At 40.4% G+C, this 13,675-nt stretch overlaps 2 protein-coding genes across 4 annotated transcripts in view; one reads left to right on the plus strand and one right to left on the minus strand.

The window, feature by feature from the left end:
• Positions 1-3,820, plus strand: part of map7b (microtubule-associated protein 7b) — a 38,684-nt gene extending 34,864 nt beyond the window's left edge. For all 3 annotated transcript variants that reach the window (XM_088325290.1, XM_088325291.1, XM_088325292.1), the window contains 2 exons: positions 66-244; positions 2,975-3,820. In XM_088325290.1, the coding sequence (XP_088181416.1) occupies positions 66-244; positions 2,975-2,985 (190 nt within the window). In that variant the 3' untranslated portion in view covers positions 2,986-3,820. The remainder of the gene's footprint in view (positions 1-65; positions 245-2,974) is intronic.
• A 1,365-nt stretch (positions 3,821-5,185) lies between these two features.
• Positions 5,186-13,634, minus strand: armc1l (armadillo repeat containing 1, like). The gene is made up of 7 exons (XM_088325604.1): positions 13,575-13,634; positions 12,247-12,400; positions 10,778-10,869; positions 9,534-9,717; positions 9,344-9,460; positions 9,198-9,272; positions 5,186-5,648 (listed from the first exon to the last, which is right to left on the minus strand). Exons 2-7 carry the CDS (start codon positions 12,397-12,399, stop codon positions 5,454-5,456), a joined length of 816 nt encoding a protein of 271 aa, XP_088181730.1. The 5' UTR covers position 12,400; positions 13,575-13,634; the 3' UTR covers positions 5,186-5,453.
• Between the last annotated feature and the right edge of the window lie 41 nt (positions 13,635-13,675).

Raw genomic sequence — 13,675 nt, forward strand, 5'->3', positions numbered from 1 at the left:
ACCTGATACAAATGGGCAAAACCTCACCCTTTGTATGCCCGTGCTGCTTCTTTGGTGGTTCCCAGGGAGAACGGAGAGTTTGAGGTGCTTGAAGTGACTTCACATTCCAGGTTGAAGAAAGATGAGAGGCTGCTGCAGCAACAGGAGGGCGATGAGAGCATTGCTGTCACGTCCCTTCGGGAAAACGGCCTCTTGAAGTCCCTCAGTGGTGAAGTTGACGATATAGCAGCGCAACAGGGAGCAGGTGGCTTAGATTTTTAGAATTTATCCATAATGCCTTAGAACAGGGGTTTCGAACCCATTTTAGCTCAGGGGGCCGCATGGTAGAAAACCCATTCTCACGGGGTCTGGACTAGAAAATAATGGCATAAAGTTTGCCTTTACTGTAAGGCTGAGGATCTTTCGGGGGCTCACAATTTACGATTATGATTCAGGGGTGTAAGATTCGGTTAGAAAATGATTATTGACCGGGTTTGTTCCTCAATATTTTTTCTTTTACTAAGATTTAATCAAATAACATTTATTTGTAAAGCACTTGCCATCGTAGTGCTGTTTAAAAACATTCCGTGTACAATAAGACGATAGAATCCCCTAGTTTATCCCCGCTCAACAACCTGATACAATAATAAACACCTAAAATACAATTTAAAAAATTATAACAGAATTAAAATATGATTATGGCAAGGCACAGACTAACCATGTGAGGAAAGGGACCAGAGGGAGTCTTATCCACACTGTTATGTGATCACTTCCCTCTAAGCACATGTGCTGCTTAATTTTATAATAGCTATAGTCAAGTCATGTTTATTTGTATAGCCCTTAATCATAAAGAGTCACAAAGGGCTGCACAGATTATTGCAAACCGCAGACTATTATGACACCATCCCCTGATCTAAAACCTACATGAGGGCAGGGAAAAACTCAAAAACCTCAACATGAGGAAAATGAAGAAACCTTGAGAAGAGACTGCACAAAAGAGCTGGCAATGTTATTTTTGGGAAGACCGGCGAGCAGGGCATTACAATAATCCAAAGAAGATGATATATAAAACCATGCATCAGCACCTCCGTGTTTGCCTGAGAGAAGTCAAGTCTGGCTAAATTCTTCAGGTGATGAAACCCAATCTCTTGTCTGCATTTGTATTAAAAAAAAAAAAGGAAAGAAAACCCTGAATTCATTTATACTACAAATTGTTTAACTTAGGGAAACTCATGAAAAGTAGAATGTCACAAAAATAGCAGACAAACACTAATTTAAGTGTTCTGGATTTGTATACGCAGCAAGGCTTTAGGGCTAGGACCTTAGCTTGGCCTTTTGGCTGAGAGTAAGTGTCCCGGCCCCTAGGCTTTGTAGCGTATTATGAACTGACCGATAACGGATAATGGATAATGAATAACGAAGATAAAACAATAACCCTTAAAAACCCCAAACCCCGCAAATGATTTAAAAGCCCTGTCTGTTAATTTATAGGGAAACCGTTTAACTGAATTTGGAAACTTTATTAGATTTTTCACTTTTGTTTTTATAATTGAGGTGCCCCAAAAATAAATTCCAATCACTGGGGATAAAAAGCGTAGTTTAGCAGCAAATGTTGAGGCGAAGTGTAATCGTATTCACTGAAACAACGTCCCGTTTCTTCTATTTTAATTAAAATATTGGAATGAGTGATCCTCGATGTTCTCTGGTGAATAAATGGTAGTCAGTAAAAACTACAGTAGTGAGTTTGGGAGATGCGCCTGGCTTTGGCGACATCCAGTGGACTTATTTATAACTGCATTGTTTGTCGTGATGCGCCTACATTTTCTCTTGTGATGTTTGACATGCCTGCCTGAAAATTGTTCATCTCACTAAAACATTTTTTAATAAATGTACACTGTAAACACAATTTGGGGAAATACCCCTGTATGTAGCATCCCCAATATGAAAGCAATCACAAGCAATGTTCCCTGTAATTTTGCAGGGATCTGAGCGTTCACACCAAGTCGGTGAGCAACGCTTGAAACAACAGTGAGCAACCATAATCCCAAGTGTGGCAACTAAGTCATTATCAAACATGTCCAAAATTTGACATTAACTTACATTTTGCTGAGTTTCAGGCAATGCAAAATTATTTTTCACTCTTGAATGAATTCACTATTGTATTATTGCAAAGGTTGCACGGCCTACAAACGTCATTTGTTTTTACAACAATTCTTTCACAAGATTTCCATTTCTTTTTTTTCCTGTTATCTTTTGTCGCATAATACTCACATTTTGGGGGGGCTTCTTTAGTCGGTTGCACAATACAGAACTGTATTTAATCACATTTTTTTAGTGGAAGTACAATGTTGGCAACAAGATTGACTTGGTATAATTGGAAATTATTTGAATGCAACACTTTTTCTTCTTTTCCCTGTTTTTTTCAGTTTTTTTCAATTCCTTTAAAAAAAATCTCATTGTGTTTATTTTTTCCTAGCTGTTTTTTTGTGTTCCTTTGTTTCTTTCTTGCCTTTTTTTCTACCTTTTTTCTGAATTTGTCCTTTTTTCTCAGCTTTTCACTACTTTTTCATTTTGGCATTTTTTTCTTTTTTGTTCTATTCCCCCTTCCTTTAAGTCATTTTGTGCATAATTTTACATAATATTTGGTCGTATAGGGATGAAAGAAGCAAAAATAACCTGAAGAGCCGTTTGGGACCCGAAAGAGCCGGTTCCTTTCAGTGAGCCGAGCCGAAGAAGTCGGTTCTCGAAAAACTCTACTGACTTTACTCAACTTTGTCCTACTTCGACATTGACTTCAAAATACCGCATTTAGAACACAACGTGCATTTTTCCTTCATGCACTGTAACTTTGACTTAATTCGCTTCTTAATTAGCAATTTTGAGCGCTGATTTTTGTGAGCCGGCAAGATTTTCTTGTGCGCGGAAAAGCTCTGGGTAGTGCGCAATTGCGCAGCTTAGAGGGAACATTGATCACAAGTTGTCTTCTTTTCTTTAGACGTTGCCTGATGGTGCACCAGGACAGGATGATGTAGACACGGAAAACCAGGAAGGAGGACGTTTGGATACGGAGGATCGCGTAAAACTCAAGGCTTCTAGAGCGTCCTAGACTTCTAGACCTTTCCTTACATCGCCTTTCAGGACTCTCTCAAAGAGGCAAAACGTCCGTTTCCCCAGAGACTCCGAAGATCTCAGAAGAGGTTCTTTTCCCAGAGGCGGTCTGTTTACTTTTTTTTTTGTGGGCTTCCATCATCTGAATCAGATTGATATATCCTCCAACGACTTGAAAAAGATAAGTCTTTAATTCTGAATTTAACGGGGCTTTTTTTTCTGGAAGTGCAACTCGTTTTCCATAGAAATGTTACAGAAATAAAACGCGGTTTTCGTCACGCAACCCATTTAAGATGCTCTCAGTGTTTAATAGAGATTATTGGGGGCAAGGCGCTTTGTTCGATGACAGAAATATTGACTTTTTTGTGATTTAATTACTATTTGAGTTATTGCAACCTTCCTTTTGGCTCATTATCCGCCCAGGATGCGCTAATTTTGCAGTTAATTCTTTTTCAAATATCTTGGAATACGTGCTGCTAAATGTTTTTTGGACGCCTTACCACATATAAAATTAGGATTATAATCAAAAATGACCTTTGCACTTGGATTTATGCCTCTAGCAGTACTGCCATTGGGGATTTTGAAGATGAATTGCCCCCACAGGATATGTGCATACTACAATATAGCTTAATAGCCATTCTATACATAATGTATGAAAGTCTATATTTTATTAAGAATGAACAGAGTAAGTCTATTCCAGCTATATTATTTGAAAATAAATTTTTGACATGTTTCCTTGCCTGTTTGGTGTTTGTGCCATTATTTAGGGCTAAATGATTAGTTTTATTTATTCGTCATTTTAAGTTTGCTATATAAAAAAGAATCGGAATTTAATTGGTTGCTTATTATCAGACATTAGCTGCAGCATTCAAACCAAATGAGGGAAGGGCTTTAAGTATTTTTATAGTAGTTTTGACGGTTAAATTTGCAATAAAGCTGACTTAAAGCAGTGTCTGAAATAATCTTACAAAACGTCTCCGCCCGGGTGGCTGAAAACTTTTTCAAGGAGGATTTTTTTTTTTTTTTACAAATCTAATGTTTGCTTTATCTTTATTCCGATTTCGGAATGTTCGTCCGGTTTGGAAATTTCGGAATTTCTGTTCATTTTTTACCTTTTTGGTGTGATTTGACGAGCTGGTGCAGTTGAGTAGCGGTTGGATGCAGAGAGACAAAAAAAGGAAACGGATTTTAATCTTCCACTTGTGAAAATTGTCATGCCCATAGAAGATTCTGTAGGTAAAATTGCCTCCTAATTTAAAATAATAATCCCATCCATTTATTGGTAACGACCATGATGCTGAGTAAGGTTTAAATTCGGCAGCCAATCAGAAGCCTGCATCAAATAACTTCATGCTTCCGGACTTTCCTGAGCATTATAAGGTTTTGCATTTGCATATAATTTTCCAAAGTAGACAAACAGAACACAAGAAAAATGGATAAGTGGTTAGGAATCAAGCCAAAACCTAAGATTCAAAAGAAGCTAACAAAATTGATGACGCTACAAAACGTAAACGTACATTAAAAGCATCGTGGAAAGAGGAGTTCACGGGGCTTGTAGCAGACGACGCTTTTATAATAAGCTTAATTTGAAAGTGTTGTTCTGTTATATATTCTGATTATCAATACTTAGCAACAGTGGGTTTTTTTTGCGATTAGTCGTCTTATTGCCATTTCAAGTTGTGAAAAATGGGGCCCTGGTGTCCGCTAACTTTTTGTCTTGAGTTTCAGACACTGCTTAAAGGCGTTGGTTCAAGTGTCCTTAAAAATGTCGAAAGTAGAATATTTTCTCCAAGTGTAGTCACGTTGCCCTTCAATGTTTTCCCAATGCACGCATCTGCTTTTATCTTTTAGCAAAGCTGTTTGGTTGGAACACAAAAGGAATGAAAGCGGGGAGGAGACAGTTGAGGTGGCTCGGGCATCTTATAATGCCTCCTGGACGCCTCCCTCGGGAGGTGTTCCGGGCATGTCCCATCGGCAGGAGGCCCCGGGGACGACCCAGGACACGCTGGCCTCTCTACTGGCCTGGGAACACCTAGGGATTCCGTTGGATGAGCTAGAAGAAGTGGCTGGGGATAGTGAGGTCTGGGCTATAGTATTACTTTGAAAACGTTTTTTTAGTGGGGAGTACGTTTATTGTCAAACAACCATTTGGGTGTGTCTATAGATGATCACAGGCCACTAGCATTAACAAGCTCAATTTTTTTCAGTCTTTAAAAAAAGTGAAAAGGGATATCTGAGATGAGGCATAATTGGTCCATTTCAGGAAATAAAATCCAAATATTTACAAAATCCAAGTATCGAGCTCCTTGAAAATGGTGAAACGTTTGACTGAAATGTCTCGGCAAGCGAGGTGGCGAGGGGCCGTGTCACCAGTAAAAGCTCCTGGTGAGGAAACTGGCGGCGGCATTCAACCAGCTGCCACTGGCGTCGTCCTTAGCGGTCGTTCGAGACACTGCCCGGTCCGATTCCGTTTCTGACCTTTCCTCTTCCTCCGGCAGGTAGTCCGGGAGGGCCGAGTCGCGTGGGGCAGCTGCTTCCGAAGCGCTCAGGGGGATGAAAACCTAAAGGAGGCAGGGCGTGGTTTTTAATGTTAGTTGCTCCAGCGTATTTCCTATTACTTTCCAATACACAGTAATCACTTGCTGTATCGCGTTCACTCATTGCGTTTTTGTTACTGTTCGGAGTCAAGATGGCGGCGCGCGCGAGTGCAGCGGCTTCAGGCTTTCCAGTTGGTCTTTTGTTTTTCAGTGTTCTCTTTTCCCTCCGACTCCTTTCACAACTACAATAACATCCGCAACATCCCGAGGGATATACAGAGACCACCGGATCTCCCTGGATGATCACGGAGCAGAAGTAAAAAGCTGCCAGTCGGGCCTAGGCTAAGAAGGCGACCACACAGACCAGCGCTTCCAAGCATGTTCCTGACCAACGCCAGATCCATCGTCCACCAAATGAGTGAATTTGAGCTGCGGATCGCAGTATTTTTGTCATCACGGAGTCTTGACTTCCCCGACGCCGCAGTCCAACTAGCAGGACGCACGCTTCACCGGCACGACCGAGACGGAGTCTCCGGTAAAAACGGGTGGGGGACTATGCGCTGCAATAACAGCCGAAACATTGACACACACTGCTCACTCGATAGAGTTTCTGGCAGTGTCGTGTAGACCCTTCTATCTACCGAGAGAGCTAACTATGGTCATTGTGGTTGCTGTTTACGTTCCACCGGATGCTAACGTTAGCAGCGGGCAGGAGATTTAGCGCTATGCTATCAATAAACAGCAGCTTCCACACCCCGACGGAGCTTTTATCATCGCCTGCGACTTTAATCGGGCATGCTTAAGGACTGTACTTCCCAAATTCATTCAATACGTGGACTGAGAAACCAGGGGAAAAAACACTGGACCGTGTGTACAGTAAGATCAAACATCGAGTTGGATCTGGCCATCTCTGTCTGTCCCTCGCCCCCTCCGGAGGAAAACAAAGCCTATGCAAAAAGGACAGTACAAACATCTTCTTTGTTCCTTCATCTTCTTTGTTTTCCTTATCCTCACTGTAAAACGTGGAACTGGAGTGCCACGTCCCATTTCGTTTCAATACAGCTTACTTCTACAAGCCTTAAACATACATATATAAACCTTAAACATTCATTCCATACAAAATATAGCACTGAAGCAACTTAAGAGCAAATTCAACTTACGAACGACCAGGACGATAGTTTGTAAAAAGAGCAGCGTATGGATATAGTTTTTATAGGACACAGGTGTCAAACAGGCGGCCCGTGGGCCAGATTAGGCCCGCTAAGGGATTGGGTCCGGCCCGCGAGACAACGCTCAGAAGCGCAAGAGAAAGACAGTTGTAGGATGAAATGGATCAACTCGATGTTGCCAAAGCCAGGTGCCTCTCACAAAAGCTGCATTTGTATTTCTCTCTCTCTCTCTCTCTTTCCCTCCATTTTTCTCTCACTCTCTCTCTCTTTCACTCTTTTTTTGTTCCTTTCTGTCTCTCTCTCTATGCCTTTTTACCTTCTTTTGCTCTCTCTTCATTTTTTTCTTTACTCTCTCTTGCTTTTCCCTTCTGTCTTTCCCCTTTATATCCTCTTTTTCTCTCACCTCTCTTCTCTTTCTATTTTTCTTTGGATTTCATTCCCCCTCTCACTATTTCTGTTTTTATCTCTTGTTTCTCACGCTCTCTCTCTCTCTTTCTTCCTTTTTGTCTCTATGTCCTTTTACCTTCTTTTGCTCGCTCTTCATTTTTTCCTTTACTCTTTCTCTCTCTCTCTCTTGCTTGCTTTCCCCTTCTGTATTTCCCCTTTCTCTCATCTCTCTAATCTCCCCTTTTTCTCTTTCTATTTTTCTTTGGATTTCTTTCCCTCTCTCACTTTCTGTTTTTATCTCTTGTTTCTCACACTCCCTCTCTCTGTCTCTTTCTTTGTTCCTTTTTGTCTCTGTGTCTTTTTACGTTCTTTTGCTCTCTCATTTTTTCCTTTACTCTCTTTCTCTCTTGCTTTCCCTTTTCTCTCCTTCTCTCCTTTTTCTCTTTCTATATCTCTTTGGATTTCATTTTTTCTCTCCCCCTCTCAATATTTCTGTTTTTATCTCTTGTTTCTCTCTCTCTCTTTTTTGTCCCACCCTCTCTACCTTTCTCTCCCTATCTTTCTCTTTCCCTCTCTAATCTACTAGTCCGGCCCCCGAGAGAATGTTTGTTCTATCGTGTGGCCCCCGAGTTTAAATGAGTTTGACACCCCTGGTATAGGAGGACGAAGGTTTTCAAATAAATAGCTACGGTCTGTGTTTTCTTTTTTAAATCTTAGCAAAGGCTTTTATTTTTTGCGGCTCCAGACATATTTTTTTAGGGGGATTTTGGAGTCTAATATGGCTCAACAATTTGGGTTGCTGATCCCTGCCTTAAGGAAGGTAAAAGCAGTATTCCGTAACGCCCACACGATGGCGACAAAGTATAACCAGGAGTAAATAATGTAGTTTCCGCCCCCGGAGCGCAATACATGCAGCAAGATTGTTTTGGAAATTTTAAACAGAACGTAGAGAAACTATTTGTAAAAAAGAAAAAAAAAATTACAAATTCAGTACTCTTATTTGTTAAACACATGCTTAGGTCTGTACATTAGCTTTGTTCTTCAGTTTTAATGAATAATAGACGAAAGTTTCTACTTTACGGGTTTTGACTATCGCAGAACCCAGTGTTTTGGTTTGCCCGCGTCCCTGCGTCCTGGACGCATTATTTTTGCTGGGGACGCAACTTTTTGGACACAAAATTGTCATTATTACCCGATAACAATTTTTTTTTTTTTTTTTAAAACAAAGATTTACCACACTCCAAACTTTTCGTCGGGCAGATCCGCCATTGTTGTTTTGGTCTCGCAGTTCGAGTTTTTGCCCGCACTCCGATCTCGGCAAACGAGATCTCGTTGCTTCGATATGACGTCATTGTTGGGGTGCATGTCGTCAATTCAAGTTGAACACCAACAGAAAATTGGTCATTTCTTCAGTGTCAATAAAAAGTCGAAACATAACGCAGAAAGTGATAACAACGGCAATAATTCCGGCGCGAAAAAACGGCGGAGAAATTCTTCGGAAGATCGCGGAGGCAAGGAAAACACGTGTGTTGAAGCGAACGATTCGACGAAAGAAAATAAACAAAAGAATACTCCTAGCAAGAAAAGGACTTTTTTGCCAAAATGGAACAAATTATATTCCTGGTGACGCTATGAGAAGGATGATAATGGATTGGACCTTGAGAAGGCATTACAACTGTGGCCGGACAGCAAACCACGAAGAATATATGAACTGAAAAATCTGAAGTGATAAACTGCATGAATATATAGACTAATATTTCAGCAATATTATTTTGTATAATGTACAATATTGTTGTGAACTGAGAAATCCGAAGTGATAACTGCTTTGTATTACCAATAAACTGTGATGATTAAAACTGAATGAATATATAGATTTATATGATATATTTGTCGCCGATTTACAATGTCAACCCCGATAACACTAAATTTTTGGGACCCATAGATTTTTGAGCATGCCAGTCCCCGGGACCCATCACTTTTCAAAGGATACTAAACAAGAAAAAGGCAATTGACTCACCTCATCTCCTGCCTCGTTTTTCACCACCTGTTGGGCAGACAACACCTTTGTGGCGGCGATGGCCGAACCCAAGCTCTAATAGAAACAAACACGAGTCACTGGGAATGTTCCCGAGAAAATTCAAATCAAAGGACCCGACGCTTCACCTCTGTAGTCAAGTCGGAGCGAATGCGCACGGTGCATCTCTTGGACGCCATTTGAAAAGTAAAGCTGATCACTCCTCGCACTTTCAGCAGAGCCTCCTCACATAACCCTCGCTCGTCCTAAGTGAAAAAGCATCACAGTTTGACTAAAAATGTGTGGCCTGAAAATAAAGGGTCAGTGAATAAAACTCACAATGCTGTCCAGTCCTTGAATATGCAAGGTGACGCATTTGGCCTTCTTGGCAGAAGAGTTCAGAAAGAACTGAGCCTTTTTTGGCTTTATCCTTTCGGGTGTGCGACGAGCAGAAGCGGGAGGCGCCGTGAGGATTCCGAAAACCTCGTGCGCTAAATTCCTGATGTCGACAGACAGCTCGTCCCTACGTGAGCAAAGATAGATAGATACTTTTTTCATCCCCGAAGGGAAATTCACATTTCCAGCAGCATCCCTGCGCTGAGAACAATACAATAACAAAGCAAAAAGAATACAATATACAAATACCCAATGTGACGTGCTAATACCCACTGTAGCGTGTTATATAGAATAACTGTAGGAGAAAATGCAGGTTCGATATCTTTTAAGTCTTCTTACGTGATTTAATCAAGTACACGGAGGCCTTGTCATGAGGGGGAGCTCTTTATTTCGTCATCCCAAAGAACTCCAGACATAACAACGCTTTTATAGCTTCAATTTGAGTACAACCCAAGAGGCGGCCGGCCCAGATCTCACAGAACAACAAGGAAGATGCTGTCGTACCCTTATTAGGACATGTTGTTCGCCTCAGTTTGCTCAGAGGGACCTTGCAGGTCCCATGCCCTTTTAGGGAAACTCAACTGTCTTGCCAAGGACCTTCTCGAAATGATGTCAACATTCCCTCACAACTGTAAGCAAGTCTTTCTACATTTCTAAATGTATGTAACTCTATTCTACAAATGCAAGTCTATTTTCCACAACATAACTAAATAGTGCTACACAGAATACATATTGCAATGAAATTCGGTAATATGCAATGTAGGTGGTGTGGTTTAATGTGGGCTTTTACTCTGCCGGGTAGAGTTAAAGAGCCTCATGACATGAGAAGGAAACAATCTCCTCAGTCTGTCCGTGGAACAAGACTGTGACAGCAGTCTGTCGCTGAAACTGCTCTTCTGTCTGGAGATTTTTATCTTTTGTTTCTCACGCTCTCTCCCTCTCTCTTTCTTTGTCCCGCCCTCTCTCCTTTTCCCTCCCTCTATCTCTCTTTTTCTTTCTCTTGAATCTACTAGTCCGGCCCCTGACGAATGTTTGTTCTATGGTGTGGCCCCAGAGTTAAAATGAGTATGACACCCCTGTTATAGAAAAATTCAAAATATTTCAAAAGGAACACACATTTTCAACAGTATTTATTCCAACATTTGCGTGTACACAAAACCGAAATATACTTTTTAAAATGGTATTACCTGGTCAGAAGATCCTGCAGGCTAACCATCATCCCCAGTTCGTTCTTCATGGTGGGAATGTTGGGGGACAACTCGGCTAAGTAGCGGAGGGTCTGCAAGGATTAAATTTGGAGCAAGTTATGATGATGACTTTCTGGTAACAAAAACTGATCAGCAATGTTCCCTGTCATTTTCCTTACGGGTCTGAGCGTTCACACAAAGTCGATGAGCAATGCTTGAAACAACAGTGAGCAACCATAATCCCAAGTGTGGCAAGATAATTCATTATCAAACATGTCCAAAACTTGACATCACGTTACATTTTGCTGAGTTTCCGGCAAGGCAAAATTATTTTTCACTTTTGAATGAATTGACTCATGTATTATTGCAAACGTCATTTGTTTTTACAATTCTTTCACAAGATTTCCATTTCTTTTTTTTTTCCTGGTATCTTTTGTCGCATCATATTAACATTTTTGGGGGCTTATTTAGTCAGTTGTAAGACACAGAACTGTACTTAATCACATTTTTTAGTGGAAGTACAATGTTGGCAACAAGATTGACTTGATATCATTGGAAATTATTTGGAAGCAACACAAACTTTCTTCTTTTTCCGTTTTTTTTGTTTTTGTTTTTTAATTAATTTAAAAAAATCTCGTTTATTTTTTCCTAGATGTTACTTTTTTCTTTTTGTTCTCTTTTTCCTGTTATTTTCTGAATTTTTTCTTCTTTTTTTCTTTTCCATTTGTTTCTTTTTTTCTCAGCTTTTCACTACTTTTTCATTTTGGTATTTTTGTTCTTTTTGTTCTATTCCCCCCCCCCTTCCTCTAAGTCATTTTGTGCACAGTTTTACATTATATTTGGTCATGCTGGGATTAAAGAAGCAAAAACAACCTGAAGAGCCGTTTGGGACCCAAAAAGAGCCGGTTCTTTTTAGTGAGCCGAGCCGAAGAAGCCGGTTCTCGAAAAACTCTACCGACTTTACTCGACTTCGTTCGACTTCGACTTCAAAATACCGCATTTAGAACACAGCGTCAGGGGAACCCATGTATTTTGACCTTCATGCACTGTAACTTTGACTTCATTGGCTTCTTAATTAGCAATTTGGAGCCCTGATTTTTGTGAGCCGGCTAGATTTTCTTGTGCGCGGAAAAGCTCTGGGTAGTGCGCAATTGCACACACACGCAGCTTAGAGGGAGCATATCTAATGACCAGCTCTTGGAAAATTGCTGGGGAGAGTAAACGGGTGGAATGGGACAAATGAGCGATGGGATGACTTTGGGAACTTTTGATCCCAACCAACATCTGTAACCCCTTGTTTAGTATACCGTCTTCTTATTTTTCTTTAAATTGAACTGCTTTTTGGCTGTCAGATTTTGGTTTTTGGTTTTTATCTTATCATAGTTTAGAGAACTGTTGAAAACTCAGTAAAAATTGTGAGTTGATCAGAAAAATCTGATCAACAAATAGTTTTATTTTGCATCGCATACCTGAAGAGTTGCAAACAGAACTTCGGGACTCTGATGATCCAGAAAGAGGACCAGCCCGGGGAGGCAGCCTTGATCCTGAACAATCGCTTCTCGGTTTTGGGGTTCTGAGGCCAAGTCCCGTAGTTGGCTCACCACCGACAAGGCGTCCATCATCCTTAAAAGAAGACATTAAATCATTTATTTATTTATTATGTATGCAGTATACACAATAAATTTATATGTGTGTGTGTGACCAGGGTTGGGTAGGGTTACTTTAACTGGATTACTTTCAATGACTTTTGGATGACTCCAATACCAAATATGCTAATAAAAGACAAAAGAAACTAAATAGGAATCAAATGATGACTCACAATACGTGGTAAGCTTTCTCTCCTGGCTTTGATCTCTTTGATCTCAGGCAAAACTAACATAAATTGCAGGGTTGGGTAGGGTTACTTTAACTGGATTACTTTCAATGACTTTTGGACCAGCTCAGTAGCCTAGATGGTAAGGCGCCCGCTTTGAGACTGGGAGGTCGGTGGTTCGCGCCCCGGCCGAGTCATTCCTAAGACTTAAAAAGTGGTCGGCGGCGCCCTCTGTTGGCTGCGGCTGCATCGGCTCGCTACAACGGGTCAGGTGCAATCGACATTTCGTTCTGTGTACATTGTTACACAGAATGACAATACAAGGAAATTATTATTTTTATTATTATGACTGCAATACCAAATATGCTAATAAAAGACAAAAGAAACTAAATAGGAATACAATGATGACTCACAACACGTGGTAAGCTTTCTCTCCTGGCTTTGATCTCCGGCAAAACGAACATCAAATGCGACAGAAACAAAATGAAAATCAATCCAAACATCATTTTTGCCGTTCCATGTATTCCGTTACTCCCCAAGCCTGCACAAAATGAAGTCATTTTATTCATATTTAGTTTCTTTTGTCTTTTATTAGCATATTTGCTATTGGAGTCATCCAAAAGTCATTGAAAGTAATCCAGTTAAAGTAACCCTACTCAACCCTGAACCTAACAGCATTTTTTTCTCTTTAAAGTTTTTTTTTCATGTTTAACCTGGAGTGTCATGTACAATCTCGTTGAACACAATGTTTCGCAACGTTGATATCAATGACAATAAATTTAATTTGATTTAATTCATCAACTGACGTTGCAGGCTATTTGGAGCACTATGGCTAACAGGCCACGCTATGACTTTACTAAGTCAAAAGTAATCAAGAGTAAAATTAAAGGGGAAAAACACGATAACATCCTAGATTTTTATCGCATTGCGAAAAAAAAAGATTTTAGTCATAGCTTTGTAAGCATTATAGAAACAATTTCTTACCCAAGCTCGTGTACGCAAATACAAATTTAGAAGGCGATTGCAATAGTGACCTGTGATTGGTGCACAATTTCGACATCTTGCAACATCAACTCATTTGATTG

This window comes from Urocampus carinirostris, chromosome 20 (genome assembly GCF_059441175.1).
Source record: "Urocampus carinirostris isolate Australia breed hairy pipefish chromosome 20, RoL_Ucar_1.0, whole genome shotgun sequence".
Lineage (NCBI taxonomy): Eukaryota > Metazoa > Chordata > Actinopteri > Syngnathiformes > Syngnathidae > Urocampus > Urocampus carinirostris.

Coding starts and splice junctions, on each gene's coding strand:
- armc1l (XM_088325604.1), bottom strand. CDS start 12,399: ATGATGGACGCCTTGTCGGTGGTGAGCCAACTACGGGACTTGGCCTCA. Junction 10,870..12,246: donor TTCTGTTTGCAACTCTTCAG/GTATGCGATGCA, acceptor TAATCCTTGCAG/ACCCTCCGCTACTTAGCCGA. Junction 9,718..10,777: donor CTGCAGGATCTTCTGACCAG/GTAATACCATTT, acceptor TTGCTCACGTAG/GGACGAGCTGTCTGTCGACA.